Source organism: Haliotis rufescens, unplaced genomic scaffold, assembly GCF_023055435.1.
Source record: "Haliotis rufescens isolate VD_foot unplaced genomic scaffold, xgHalRufe1.0.p SCAF_102, whole genome shotgun sequence".
Classification (NCBI taxonomy): domain Eukaryota; kingdom Metazoa; phylum Mollusca; class Gastropoda; order Lepetellida; family Haliotidae; genus Haliotis; species Haliotis rufescens.
Window position 1 is genome coordinate 960280 of NW_025963783.1, and position 17134 is coordinate 977413.

Below are 17134 nucleotides of genomic sequence, written 5' to 3' on the forward strand. Positions count from 1 at the left end.
ATAAATACACTCTACATGAACACACATTATCATAAATACACAGCCATTATCATAAATCAACAAAGACCGGATTTACATGAACACCCATTATTATAAATACACTCTACGTGAACACACATCTTTTTAAATACACATGTACATGAACACCCATTATTATAAATACACATGAATACACATTATCATAAATACACATGTACATGGGAATTCTCGGACATGTACACGGTAACACTGATGTTTTAGTTCTAGATGCAGAACAAAACGTTCTGGTATGGCAAATTCTGCCTAGAAATAAAGTAAAACATTTTCAATTAACAGGTATAAACATTTGCTTTACATATGATGGCATTGATTTTAGTCAGTACAGGCATACATATTACTACATTGATGCATATATAGTCATGATGACCCTCAAGATGGTTACAATAACACGGTATAGTTAAGGGGTCGGTATGCACTACTCCCATACGGATTTGCCCTAAGCAAAATGCAGCATGTCGTAAACTAGAAATTATTTTATATAAAACTATATGTCTGACGATTGGATTTTCAGTATGTGCGTCCACTCGTCATATCGGCGATAGATTGATTGACTAACACAATGTCTTCTTTGAGTGGCATTTAGAAGTTGGTGTGATGAAGTAAGACGAGTTCTATGGATGAACAACTTCTTTATTACAATTAGTGCGACGTTTCGGTGGAGATCCCAACACCTTTATCAATATCACTTGCTTGATAAAGGTGTTAGGATCTACACCGACACGTCGCACTAATTGTAATAAAGAAGTTGTTCATCCATAGAACTCGTCTTACTTCATGACACAATGTCGTTACAACCTTCACATACAGGACAGTTCGTGTTTAGCAGCGATTACAAAATCACACAGGAAGACATCCCCTTAACGCACTGACCAACATCCACTTCCGTATTTTCATATACCTATACACCTATACACCTATACACCTATACACCTATACACCTATATACCTATACACCTATACACCTATACACCTATATACCTATACACCTATATACCTATACACCTATACACCTATACACCTATACACCTATACACCTATATACCTATACACCTATACACCTATATATACCTATACACCTATATACCTATATACCTATATACCTATACACCTATACACCTATACACCTATATACCTATACACCTATACACCTATATATACCTATACACCTATACACCTATATATACCTATACACCTATATACCTATATACCTATATACCTATATACCTATACACCTATACACCTATATACCTATACACCTATACACCTATATATACCTATACACCTATACACCTATATACATATACACCTATACACCTATACACCTATATACCTATACACCTATACACCTATATATACCTATACACCTATATACCTATATACCTATATACCTATACACCTATACACCTATACACCTATATACCTATACACCTATACACCTATACACCTATATACCTATACACCTATATACCTATATATACCTATACACCTATATACCTATACACCTATACACCTATACACCTATACACCTATACATCTATACACCTATACACCTATATACCTATACACCTATACACCTATACACCTATATACCTATACACCTATACACCTATATACCTATACACCTATACACCTATATACCTATACACCTATACACCTATACACCTAAACACCTATATACCTATACTCCTATACACCTATATACCTATACACCTATACATCTATACACCTCTACACATGTACACTTATACACCTATATACCTATACACCTATACACCTATACACCTATACACCTATACACCTATATACCTATACACCTATATACCTATACACCTATACACCTATATACCTATACACCTATATATATATACACCTATATACCTATACACCTATACACCTATACACGTGTACACTTATACACCTATACACCTATACACCTATATACCTATACACCTATACACCTATACACCTATACACCTATATACCTATACACGTGTACACTTATACACCTATACACCTATACACCTATACACGTGTACACTTATACACCTATACACCTATACACTTATACACCTATACACCTATATACGTATACACCTATACACCTATACACCTATACACCTATACACCTATACACCTATACACCTATACACGTGTACACTTATACACCTATACACCTATACACCTATACACGTGTACACTTATACACCTATATACCTATACACCTATACACCTATACACCTATACACCTATATACCTATACACCTATACACCTATACACCTATATACCTATACACATGTACACTTATACACCTATATACCTATACTCCTATACACCTATATACCTATATACCTATACACCTATACACCTATACACCTATACACCTATATACCTATACACCTATACACCTATATACCTATACACCTATACACCTATACACCTATACACATGTACACTTATACACCTATACACCTATATACCTATACACCTATACACCTATACACCTATACACCTATACAACTATACATATGTACACTTATACACTTATACACCTATACACCTATATACCTATACACCTATATACATATACACCTATATACCTATACACCTATACACCTATACACCTATACACCTATACACATGTACACCTATACACCTATACACCTATACACCTATATACCTATACACCTATATAGATATACACCTATATACCTATGCACCTATACACATATACACCTATACACCTATACACCTATACACCTATACACCAATATACCTATACACCTATACACCTATACAGCTATACACCTATATACCCATACACCTATACACCTATACACCTATACACCTATACACCTCTACACATGTACACTTATAGACCTATACACCTATACACCTATATACCTATATATACCTATACACCTATATACCTATATATACCTATACACCTATACACCTATACATCTATACACCTATATACCTATACACCTATACACCTATACACATGTACACTTATACACCTATATACCTATACACCTATATACCTATACACCTATACACCTTTACACCTATACACCTATACACCTATACACCTATACACATGTCGACATATAGTCCGAGAGAAACTAATGGTCGGTCCCACATACAGTTGGTATGCACGTACCTCCACCTATACACCTATACACATGTACACTTATAATCCGAGAGAAACTAATGGTCGGTCCCACATACAGTTGGTATGCACGTACCTCCACCTATACACCTATACACATGTCGACATATAGTCCGAGAGAAACTAATGGTCGGTCCCACATACAAATGGTATGCACGTACCTCCACCTATACACCTATACACATGTCGACATATAGTCCGAGAGATACTAATGGTCGGTCCCACATACAAGTGGTATGCACGTACCTCCACCATTCCTGTTGCAGATGTAAGGGAATCTCCATAAATTCCCAAAACCAACACAGTAGCCTATCATGGACATAATATAGTCCAGTCGGGTTGACCACTGATCCCTGGAAGATTTAGGTGCAGGTGGAGTTCGGTCCATCTCTGTGCATCCATCCGAACAGGCACCCACAGATTCAAGAGCGATTGCTCTGGTCAGTTCCTCAAGTTGCTCCGAGGCCATCGCGGACAGTCGTTACCTACACAATCAAAGAAATACGAGCTGATAATATATTCCATTTTCTGAAGAGATTACTTATGTGTATTTGATAATATATATGCATACACAATTAGTTGTCAATTATCTTGTACAATCACAGCTTGTACACTATACAACCTTAATATTAACGATTATAGCTATCTTTCCATATCTTTGATTTGAATATTTTCTGTAAATCAGCATCATAAACAAAAAGACAATCTGCACTGTCGTTTCGTCTCTAGCGCCGTGCTGAATCGCCATGACACACAGTCGATAAACATATGCAATACTTGAACAAAAACTTCCGTGGCCGACTAAATGCTAGTACTCTTACGCCAATAACTGTACAGTGGGGACAAGTAAATCGTTCTAACCAGTCCGATCAGATTTCTTTTTCCAATTGGCTGTCTGATATAATAATAGTTACGTGTATGTAAACATACATGGATGTTACCGGAATTTCTTCAAGATATACATTCCAAACTGTCATACGTATTGCGACATAATCTTTGAAACAACCTGCATATGAACTAATCACGACCCCTTCCGTCAATTATGTTTTGACGTCAAAAACACGGACAATTTCGTCGGGATTTTTTATCGGTAAATATAAGGAAGGAAAAATAAATCGAAATCGAACTTAACACCACAGCGTATCCATAAGCGATTAACCTAAATTCAAAAGGTATTGCTGGCATCATTGTAGAAGTTATGTTGATGTTTTCAGTAGTTGCATTATGTTTGTATCGCGTGTACCATCGACAGAAACGGGGGCCGAGCTACCACATGTGGAACCGACCTGGACACAATTTGTTTACAATATGGCGTCAACTCACGTTAGATGTCGTGGCCACACTTTTGAAAGCTCCTTTTGCGACAAAATGTGAAACAGTTTGGGCAAGTCACTCACACGGTCAGGTTGTTTGAGCAATCACACATGACTCGTGGCCATTTGATATGAAAACAGTAGCAGTTATTTGTCTGAACGGGCGAGTATGTAGGACAACCGGTAAACAAGAAATCGCGGCACTGCTATGATGCGAACGTGCCCTGTTGATCACTTCGGGCTTGGCCATTCAATGTTTAGGTTTTGATCATGAACTTCCTGCCCATAAATATACACTATACAACCTTAATATTAACGATTATAGCTATCTTTCCATATCTTTGATTTGAATATTTTCTGTAAATCAGCATCATAAACAAAAAGACAATCTGCACTGTCGTTTCGTCTCTAGCGCCGTGCTGAATCGCCATGACACACAGTCGATAAACATATGCAATACTTGAACAAAAACTTCCGTGGCCGACTAAATGTTAGTACTCTTACGCCAATAACTGTACAGTGGGGACAAGTAAATCGTTCTAACCAGTCCGATCAGATTTCTTTTTCCAATTGGCTGTCTGATATAATAATAGTTACGTGTATGTAAACATACATGGATGTTACCGGAATGTCTTCAAGATATACATTCCAAACTGTCATACGTATTGCGACATAATCTTTGAAACAACCTGCATATGAACTAATCACGACCCCTTCCGTCAATTATGTTTTGACGTCAAAAACACGGACAATTTCGTCGGGATTTTTTATCGGTAAATATAACTCACGGAAAATTCTCAGTGAATATAAATGTTATATGTCTGTCACCGTTAGGACATGTACTTGCCAAGATATGAATTATAGGACATTTAGATTTCAAACAAAGGCGCTAACTTGACTTTACTTGACATATTCGGGTACTTCCATATTACGATTAATGTAGAAAAGTAGGAAACTTATAATACAAGCACTTTAATCGAGGGCTAGGCAGTGCATAGATATTTTGGATTTGGTGACTTCAAATACGGATGGAAAGACAATCAACTCGAGTTGCATGTTATACAATTTGGTTACACTGTGTGAAGAAATAAGAACGTTGTAACACTTTTGATACAATGTATATGTTTTTGAAACCGCGACGTCATCACAGTGCGGCAGTAAGGCACCATGACGTCCAGGCACCATGAGGGTTAACGCCACTTTTAGCAATAGTCCATCAATAAGACACTTGACATACAGTGAACCCATGAGGAAAATGGTGACGAGCGAAAGCATTAACAACGCGGGTAGAATAAACCCGGTGTAGAAGGATCAGGTCACTTCTCCTTATTGTATGAAAACAATGTATGGTAAGTTAAAGGCGACGTACCTCTGTCTTGCCAGTATGCTACTATGAATAATAAAGGTTATAAAACATGTATTCAATTTGCCATGAACTCCCATTTTGCCATAATACTTTTTATGTACTTTTTATGTAGAATTATTTTTCCCTTGATTTATACTCCTCTGCCAGAAGTATGTCAAAGTATATCATTGTATATCATTTTAAGAATTAATGTGTAGAAGTTTCATTTCTGTCACAGAATGTCAACATAACAATATATAATACTTAAAGTTATTAAAATTGCTTTTTAAAAAATCAAAAGTTTTCAACACAAATATATCTGCTCAGCTCAGAGCAATTTGCCTGTGTGTACCTTTACGGAATGTTAAGACTTCTTGTAGTAACGACATGAAATATTTATCGCTTGTGATGGAAAAAAACAATACAGACAAGTGTCTGTACCATTTCTTCTGCATTATATCTCTGATGCAACATCTGATAACAGGCTGCATGGAATTAGAAGTGGTGTAAAGTGCTGTTTTAGCTGCGCCAATAGTGTTGGCTGGTTATTAGCGGTACGGAAGACTCCCGAGTTACCTCCCTTGTCTTCGCTCTTCTCTCTCTCATTATTTTGTACTCGCCTCGTGGTGTTCGGAAATAAAACCTCTCGCAACCGAAAAGCCTCTCCATCTTGTGTCCCAATCGTCAGTGGCCTAAGAGTGTCCGTCAAACCTTACTGGCGTGGTGGCAGCGCTACGGACAAGTTCCCACACCTGACATTCGGTTGGATCGTGCAAAACACTCAAAGTATCACAATCGCTTCACAGCAGACGATCGGTCAGTATTGCTTTTACTGGATAGCACAAGTTACACCCTCATCATGGCTAGTACTGCGAGAGCACCTAAACAGTGGTGTTTAACCAAACACGAGACAGTTAATTCATTTGAGAACTGGCGTCAAAATCTTTTGTATACATTGTCACTAGATCGGAACTTTGCTCCATCCCTAGCGACAGGTGCTACATGGCTCAAGAAAACCGCCCATGCTCCCTTGCGTGGATTTACGGATGATAATGAGGAGGTTCCCGTCGCGTTGCGACGAACAGCTCTACAAAAGGTCAGTGCCCTGGAACTTATGCTTGGACAAGTAGCCAATTATTGCCCCGTTATCTCAAGGAACACTAGTGTGAAGAATTCTACATCCATTGGTCAGATCTGGCAAGTTATCAGACTCCATTATGGATTTCAGTCTACCGGAGCTCACTTCATAGACTTTTCTGACATTAAGCTTGACCCTGAGGAACGCCCAGAAGATTGATATCAGCGCCTCATGGCCTTTATTGAGGACAATCTCCTTCGTCGGGAGGGTGCTATTACCCACCATGGAGTGATAATCAACGAGGACGAGGAACTTTCTCCCACTTTAGAGAACTTTGTTATACTCACATGGCTACGATTGATTCACCCTGAATTGCCAAGACTGGTCAAGCAAAGATATTGAACCGAACTACGCTCACGGACCTTAGCTTCCATCAAACCGGAAGTCTCACAGGCGCTTTCATCTCTCCTAGATGAAATACGGACAGGGGATGACGTGAAGATTATGATTATGAGTCTACCGGAGCTCACTTCATAGACTTTTCTGACATTAAGCTTGACCCTGAGGAACGCCCAGAAGATTTATATCAGCGCCTCATGGCCTTTATTGAGGACAATCTCTTGCGTTGGGAGGGTGCTATTACGCACCATGGAGTGATAATCAACGAGGACGAGGAACTTTCTCCCACTTTAGAGAACTTTGTTATACTCACATGGCTACGATTGATTCACCCTGAATTGCCAAGACTGGTCAAGCAAAGATATTGAACCGAACTACGCTCACGGACCTTAGCTTCCATCAAACCGGAAGTCTCACAGGCGCTTTCATCTCTCCTAGATGAAATACGGACAGGGGATGACGTGAAGATTATGAGGGCTGCAGCGTCCTCAGATGGCAACCGAAGATCTCCATTTACCAACAGACCTCCAAAGACCTCCCCCCAACGCCCAAACAAGATGTGCCCTCTGTGCAGCCAAGCTGGTCGTTCAGACATACGCCACTTCCTCAGTGTGTGTTCACACCTGCCAGAACGGGACAGGAAATACATGACGAAGGCTAGACAGATATCGCACATTTTAGACATAAACGACAATGACAATGAGGAGACAGAGGATGTTTTCACCATCGAGCCCCCAACATCATCTAAGTCTAACCTCTCAGCACTTAGGATCCAGGTCCGCCAATCTCCATATATTGATGTTTTCCACCATCATCATGGTGTCCGCCTCACACTCGACTCTGGAGCAACCGGCAACATGATTCGCCTGTCAGCCGCAATACGTCTAGATGCTAAGATTACCAAGTCATCACAGTCAGCCCATCAAGCAGATGGATCCTCGCCCCTAGAAGTCGTTGGAGAGACCTGCATGACATTTGCGCGCGATGACAAACAGTTTTTGTTCGAAGGCTTGGTGGTTAAGGACCTCGATGTCGATGTCATTGCAGGAACCCCCTTCCTTGAGTGCAATGATGTCTACACTCGACCAGCTAAACGACAAGTGCACGTCGGTGACAATGCTACATATACTTATGGCTCTACCGACGAACCGACCACTCGTCACACTGTGCGGCGTGCAAGCCTTATACGAGCTCCCCATGTTGCTACAGTATAGCCTGGTGAATATCTGGAGGTCAGCCTTCCCGACGACATGTACTCTCAAGATGGAACCGTGGCAGTTGAGCCACGTATCGACTCTAGACAAGTGACTACAAAAGACGACTACATGTGGCCTCCACCTAGCCTCTTAACAAGTGTCTCAGGCAGGATCCGCATCCCAAATTTGACTTATAGTCCACAGGCCGTGAGACGACATGAACACTTTTGTCAAGTCAGACCAGTTGCTATCCTACAGGACAACAATGCGACAGCCCATGACCCTCCAACTTCGTGTCTTAAAACCTCAACTGTTCATCACCAGGGCGCAAACTACTCTAGCCATGTCAATTTAGATCCTGATTCTACTATTCCCCCATTGGTAGTGGCCAGTTTCAAGTCGCTTCTTGAAGAGTATGACACTGTTTTTGACCCCCGGTTCCAGGGTTATAACGGGAAGTCCGGTCCATTCCAAGCTGTTGTGAACATGGGACCTGTACTACCGCCGCAGCGCAAAGGACGTGTTCCCCAATATTCCAGGGACAGACTTTTAGAACTACAGACAAAGTTCAACGAACTCGAAGACTTGGGTGTCTTCGTCAGACCTGAGGATGCCAATATCTGCGTAGAGTACTTAAACCCATCCTTCCTAGTCAAGAAGTCTAGCGGAGGCTTCCGGTTGGTCACTGCCTTTGCAGACGTTGGACGTTACAGTAAGCCACAACCATCCCTGATGCCTGATGTTGACTCAACGTTACGCCAAATAGCCCAATGGAGACACATCATTAGCACAGACCTCACAAATGCCTTTTACCAGATTCCACTCTCACGTGAGTCTATGAAGTACTGTTGTGTAGCGAACCCCTTCAGAGGAGTGAGAGTCTATGCCAGGTCAGCCATGGGCATGCCGGGGTCAGAAACTGCTCTTGAAGAGCTCATGTGCCGAGTGCTAGGAGAATTACTTGAAGAGGGAGTAGTTGCTAAACTTGCTGATGACTTGTACTGTGGTGGGGATACCCATGAAGAGCTCTTACATACATGGAAGCGTGTCTTACAGGCCCTACACCGGAATGGTCTCCATCTGTCAGCCGCTAAGACTGTTATCTGTCCTTCTACGGTCACGATTCTGGGTTGGATATGGAACCGAGGCACCATTCACGCTAGCGCCCACCGAATAGCGACCCTCTCGACATGCGCTCCTCCAGAGACAACACGGGGACTTCGTTCGTTCATTGGAGCTTATAAAGTACTAGCCCGTGTCATTCATGGATGTGCCACCCTCATTTCACCGTTGGATGAAGCCTTAGCAGGTTCACAAAGCAAAGACAAAATCATATGGTCAGACGACTTGTCAACAGCCTTTGCTGAGGCCCAGGCTGCATTGAGTTCCAACCGTACTATTGTGCTCCCACGTCCGGAGGATCAGTTATGGATCGTGACCGATGGTGCTGTCAAGTCTCGTGGTGTCGGAGCAACACTTTACGTCACACGCGACAGTAGGCAACTTCTTGCAGGTTTCTTTAGTGCCAAACTTCGTGGACGCCAGGTTTCATGGCTTCCCTGTGAAATTGAAGCGCTTTCTGTTGCTGCGGCACGAAACACTTCAGCCCCTTCATCATCCAATCTCACCACAACACATGCATTCTTACTGACAGCAAGCCTTGTGTTCAGGCATTTGAGAAATTGTGCAGGGGTGAATTCTCAGCGAGCCCACGCGTATCAACTTTCCTTTCCACAGTCAGTCGATATCAGGCTACTATTCGTCACCTGGCTTGATCGTCAAATGTACCCTCAGACTTCTCAAGTCGGAACGCACCTGACTGTACTGAGCCAACTTGTCAAATTTGCTCCTTTGTCCGGAAAACTGAAGACTCGGTTGTCCGTACAATGTCAGTTCAAGAAATCATCACCGGAGATGCTAAGTTACCCTTCACCAGCAGAGCTGCGTGGCACGACATACAATCTGACTGTCAAGATATGAGAAGGACCCATGCTCACCTGCTTCAGGGTACCAGGCCATCTAAGAAGCTCATCAACATCAAGGATGTCAAGAGGTATCTCCATTCAGTCACCATAGCTTAGGATGGATTGTTGGTTGTGCCAAGAGTTGAACCTCTAGCCCCAACTCGTGAACTCATAGCAGTACCCCGCAAAGTCCTAGATGGTTTACTCACATCCATACATATCCAGTTAGACCATCCCTCCTCCCACCAACTTAAACAGGTAGTGCACCGTTTCTTCTATGCTCTCGACATGGATAGAGCTATAGATCAAACAACGAAGAGTTGCCATCAATGCTCATCATTACAGAAGATGACCCATACCATCATAGAACAGTCGACCTCTGACCCCCCAGAATCAATAGGTACGTCGTTTGCTGCAGATGTCTTGAAGCGGTCACGACAACTCATTCTTGTCTTGCGAGAAACAGTAACCTCGTACACCAGCGCATGTCTCATCGAAAATGAGAGGGGAGATACACTACGCGATGGTCTCATACGCCTTTGCGTTGAACTCAGACCATTAGATGGTCCAGTAGCTGTGATCAGAACAGACCCTGCCACCGGATTTGCCTCTATCATCAATGATAAGCTCCTTCACAAGCACAGAATAAATCTTGAGATAGGGAGAGTGAAGAATGTCAATAAAAACCCTGTTGCCGAAAGAGCCGTCCAAGAGCTAGAAGAAGAACTTCTACGCCAAGATCCTTTGGGTGGCTCTGTCATAGTTCTGACGCTTTGTGTGACCCTAGCCCGGTTGAACGCTCGTATACGGGGACGGGGCCTATCGGCCAGAGAAATGTGGACACAACGGGACCAATTCACTAACAGTCAGTTACCTATCAGCGACAGGCAGTTGATAACTGACCAACATTCCCAGCGTTCCAGTAATCACCGCCACAGCCAGAAGTCAAAAGCCCCGAAGGGAGTTCTACCCTCTAGTGCCCAGGTACAGGTTGGTGACCTGGTTTATCTTCACACAGACCGTAACAAGACTCGAGCTAGAGACCGCTACCTTGTGGTCCACTCAGATGGTTCTTGGTGCAACATTCAAAAGTTTGCCGGGAAGCAGTTGAGAAGTGCTTCATACAGAGTGAAACAGTCTGAGTGCTTCACAGTACCTAATTTCATGCCGCTGACGTCAGTACGCCCTCATGCAGGGGCCAATGAGGATGACGACACTGAAGGAGACAAGTCAATGGCAAGCTGCCATCAACCACCAGACCCCCCTCATATTCCTCTAACCCTTTCTAGTCCTCCAGAGAATGACCCTATACCCGAGTATCAGACTCATGAGATGCCTGCACCAGCCTGCAGTTCCCCTACTATCCAAACAGACCAAGAAGATACAGTCAGCGATATTCCCGGCCATGTCTACACCTCTGAACCCGTGACTAGTCAGGTACAGACACAGAGGTACCCTACACGCTCACGTCATTTACCCAGCCGTTTACGTGACTACGTCCTTGACTGATATAGACAATCTGTGAGTTTATTCTCAAGCGAGTCATTGTGGACTCACACAGTGTGTTGGGCAGAATACTCCCATAGACTTGAGGGCAGTCTACCCTATGACGGTCTATCCTATGCTCCATACATTTTGTTTGTCACTATTCCCATAATGTTACCTTTTCTCGTACATTATAGGCAATGTTTGTGTTACATTTAGTTCACACCGCGGTTAGTGTATGGTGCCACCATTATGTCCATCTTAATTCCCAGGCAGAAAGCCCAATTCTTTACTCAGTTTCTGTTACTGGCCTTCTGGAGAAGGAAAGAAGAAGTTACGCCAATAGTGTTGGCTGGTTATTAGCGGTACGGAAGACTCCCGAGTTACCTCCCTTGTCTTCGCTCTTCTCTCTCTCTTTATTTTGTACTCGCCTCGTGGTGTTCGGAAATAAAACCTCTCGCAACCGAAAAGCCTCTCCATCTTGTGTCACAATCGTCAGTGGCCTGAGAGTGTCCGTCAAACCTTACTGGCGCTGCATAAACATATTTGGATCCATATGTAAAATATATAGATTTGTAATTATTGTAGGTGCTTCTTAATTGATTTATATTCTTGATGATACATCAGCTGATTAGTGTCTGATTTGTCTAGTTTTGTTGACGAAAGATCAACCTGCTAGAAAGGGTCGACAGAATTTGGGTGGGAGATATGTTATTGGGATCCAGTTGAGGCAGAAATTTCAGGTTTTAGTCTTATTCTAAGTTTGGAGTAGATATTGTTTTTTAATGATCACAATGATCATAGAGAGGATTAGAAACGCAGTCATAAGCTGAATTAGGTTGATTTGAAAAAAAGTTGTGTGATGTACTGTAAGGATAGCTTTATGCGGCGTTGTATTAGGGATAGACAATCAGGTTCCACGCATTAAAGGGAGACGTTCTGAAGGCACCAAGGCACAGCTGAAGGCCCTGATCAAGGATGGCATCCAATACCATTACATTATTTTCACAGTCTCAACCACAGGGTCATAATCACGTTCAGAGTGAGTGCGTGAGTTGGGTTTAACGCCGCTTTTAACACTATTCCAGTTATATCGCGGCGTGTCAGCTTGATGTGGGAGGAAAGCCCAAAGTGATGCAGGTCTAAGACGTTTACCACTTCAGTGAAACCCACGAGCACGGGTATGGTGCTGACAAACCTAGAAACATAATCGGGGCGAACCGGGATTCGAACCCACAATCGTAGGTTTCTGGCGTGCCCAAGGGACGCAACTCTGCACAGCAAATCGCGGCGCCTTCGACGACTGGGCCACCCGTGCCCCAAATCACGTTCAGAGCGCATCAATGCTCTATATAGTTCGAGCAGGGCTGTCTGATCCCCTCCCCACTTTTAGACAACTAAGAATAGCAAGGGCCTTCAGACATTTATTCTTATATATTTAATGTGAGGCAGAACGGTTAAATTATGATAAAAAATTATACCTAATAATTTGGCTTCTTTCACATATTTTTTAGGGGTGTCATCTCATTCCGTGTCTTTGTGAGGTTAATATTTTTTCGGAAAGTGAACACATTGTTTTAGATTTTGAAATTTGATAATTTTGGTTATTAGATCATTTGATTCTGAGTAATGTTAATCTATTATTGACCTTGCGTTCCATGGTTTTGCAACCACAGCTGGTTAATGAAATAGGTCGGTGATGTAAGGGATCAACATGATCACGTCAAGGTGTAGGTATAGGAAAATATATAGCATCTCGCCATGAAGAAGGAAATTCTCCTGCAGATTGAATCACTATTATCAAAAGGATTTATAAACATGATTGTGATAAATATTTTAAGGGTTGATGATGTATGTTATCAGACAAGGTAAGTATGGAGCTCTTGAATAAAACAGTCTTCCCCATTATCTGAATTGAAATAAATATTTGTCATCTCTTGATGCTGTTTGTATTTTGTTTACATTGAGGTACATATGTTACAGTCCTTCATTTGAAAAAAACAGACTCTTAATGTTAAAAAATAAATTAACGATTGCAGCAAAAATTAACCTATTTGTCCAATCAAACTTCGTTTATAAGATTTATTGACGATAAGGGGCGATAACCCTTACTGTAAAAGAATATGTTCTTTCTTTAAGGGTCACGGGCGCTACTCTTAATGTGAAAAAATACATTAAGCGTTAACACGCAACCCTTAATGAAAACAAATTAAATTAAGAGTAATTTTTAAATAAATGACTGTAACATACTAATTTGATTAAGAGTGAGTGAGCTGGGTTTCACGCCGCATTCCAGTAATATCACGGCGTGTCGGCTTCATGTGGGAGGAAAACCCGAAGTGATGCAGGTCTCAGACGTTTACCACTTCGGTGACACCCACGAGCACAGGTATGGTGCTGACAAACCTAGAAATATAATCGGGGGTAACCGGGATTCGAACCCACAACCATGGGTTTCTGATGTGTTCAAGGGACGCAACTCTGCAAAACCGAATCGCGGCGCCTTAGACGACTGGGCCACCCGTGCCGCCCATGGGTTAAGAAGAATGTTGAGCCAACGTTTCATCCAGTTTATTTGCAATATCAGATTTACTAGTGAACATTTGATCCCCATTTTAAAGATGATGTATGCAAGAATTAGAGCCTTTACGTTTAATTGTCTGAATCATGTTCCATACTTCGGATATAGGTGTACGTGCATATACTTTCGAGACATCATTTTGACTAGACTGGCATTTGTTTTGTTGTGAAGTACACCGGGCTTTAGCATTTACGACTTTGAATCTGTTTAGATTATGAATCATAGGGTGGCGTTCTGCCTTTTCCCTTGTCTTCCTAGCTTGTTTGCAATCATCGTTAAACCCTGTCTTATGTATGTGAGAATTTGCAGAGGACTTCGGAATACATGCATCAGCTATTTAAGAAGTTTATTGGTGTAAAGCTTTTTAGGGTCGGGAACATTGATATAAACATCAGGTTTTAGTTTGATTGTACAAAGAATTTCATATAAAGCTCAGTTCACTCTGTCATGATGACGGATTGTGTCACAAATTGTAAAATGGTTGGAAAATGGTCATATCCAAAGAGGTCATCGTGGACTGACCATTCAAATTAACTCTGTAAATTATAATCTGCAACTGATACGTCCAGACTAGAGTGGGTGCCAGTTGCGGGATGTAGATATGTGTTAGAACCATCAATAAAATGCACAAATCGTTATTTAAGAAAAAAATCCTCTAGTAATATTCCCTTTGTATTGATGTCATTTTCATATGTACATTCGAATCTCCCATGATAACACAGGACACAGGAGCTAGTCATCCATTACATTCATCATTGGAAATCTTCAATTAATAGCTGAAGATCATTATATTTTTCTTAAGTCCTCTACAGTTTCATTGTATTAAATCGGGAGAACAACTCATTGAGGCTCAATTTTAGATCGTGGTCCTCTCCGATGATCTTGCAGTGGTAGAGTAACTTCAATATCCAGAGGCTCGAAGTTGTTGCGAACCTGGAGCGACACAGTCAAATGAGTAAGCACCTCCCTATGTTTGCGGGCCCTAAATTCTTTTCTTTTTGTTAGTCCGTCATTTCTTTTCAAAGGTTCTGGTTGAATAACATATTCTGGTGGAGGGTCAGAGTTTGGCTGAGTATCTGGTTCTGATAGGGTATCATGCACTGGCTGAGGTTTTGGGTGAGTTTTTGTCTTGGCAGATGTGCTAGTATCTACATCAGAAATAAATATAAAATTGTCTGATTGTCCATGGCCCAGGAGTATATGTATATAGAGAGAAATACTTTTGATGCAATTAGTAGTTTTCTTTGTATGAGGTAGACAAATACATACACAAACTTATACACACATGTAGTACGCCACACATATCACTTATAGTATTCTTGGAAAATAGGTATATTAAGTGGTATTAAACATATTTCTTGTGTATCGTGAGTGTTCATGTTTTCTGACAGAGGTAAAAACATGATTGTCATCTTCTATATACATTTTGTCGTTTAGCGGACAGTGCGGACATATTCTTAAAGGTCTGGTATCTTACTGTATCTTCCTGTTTCATACGTCATGAAAATTACCACATATAAATCTTGTGAAACATATTCTCAAACGTAAAGGAATAGCACTGCACACATATTTCTTGTGAATTTGGAAAGGGTTTTGTTGCTTTTTTTTACAGGATTTGGCTCCATGTCCAAATTGCTGACACTTGAAACACCTTAGGGGATGGAGAATGCACACGTCCACTCTGATGTTAAACTGTCAAGCTTTCAGTGACGTTCGGGTTGAAGTATATCAAAATTATTCGTACCGTATTGTCGTCATGTAAAATTAATGTACATACATGTGTGTTCAGTTGGCACTTCAGGGCTGCCAATATGCTGTGACAATATTAATTAAATGTCACACAAATATAATTTATGTAAATAAACTTTAAGAAAATGCCTTTCAAATACATTCTGAATAAATTGTATGAAACCAATAATGACAATACCGATAATGAACACATTAAAAGTCCATGTGCTATAAACGATATGATTCCCGTGTATCAAGTGATCTCAATTACATAATCATACATATATGGGCCTTAATTAGCCTTAAATTAATATTTATATTGTATCCACATTATTACTGCCTCTACATTAATATGTATGAAATCTGTCACAGAATTATTTCTAAGACTAGTTTTAACATACGGCCATTCAAATATGCAAGATTGTAATATATTGTCTATAATTTGTTTAACTACTACATCAAAAGTGGAGTCTTACATACATACATAGTACTTTCGCTGTACAGATGATGATGGACTAACGTGGACTTTATTATTTTATTATATATTACATGTACACCGAGTGAACATTTACCTCATTTTTGTATATATATATATATATCGATAAGCACATCTATATTTATTTATGTATATGTGTAAATTATTTTAGATGAGTTATGTTTCAAATAATTCTAATGGATGTTGCTTCAGGCTACTTTAAATATATTATGCGTATGGATTTGCGTATGGAATTAATTAAAACTTCACTGGTGACTCATTGTTATCTTTTTCCTCTAGGGGATGCATTAAAAATATCCACGGTTAGTTTGAAAATTTGAACTTGAAAACAATGCATTTT

The 17134-nt window shown here is 40.8% G+C and overlaps 1 protein-coding gene across 3 annotated transcripts in view; it reads right to left on the minus strand.

The window, feature by feature from the left end:
• Window positions 1-17134, minus strand: part of LOC125377865 (sodium- and chloride-dependent betaine transporter-like) — a 77337-nt gene that overhangs the window by 34189 nt on the left and 26014 nt on the right. For 2 of the 3 annotated variants that reach the window (XM_048391933.1, XM_048391932.1), the window contains one exon: window positions 3456-3694. The exons of the other annotated variant lie outside the window; for it this stretch is intronic. In XM_048391933.1, the coding sequence (XP_048247890.1) occupies window positions 3456-3678 (223 nt within the window). In that variant the 5' untranslated portion in view covers window positions 3679-3694. The remainder of the gene's footprint in view (window positions 1-3455; window positions 3695-17134) is intronic. 3 annotated transcript variants of the gene reach the window in all.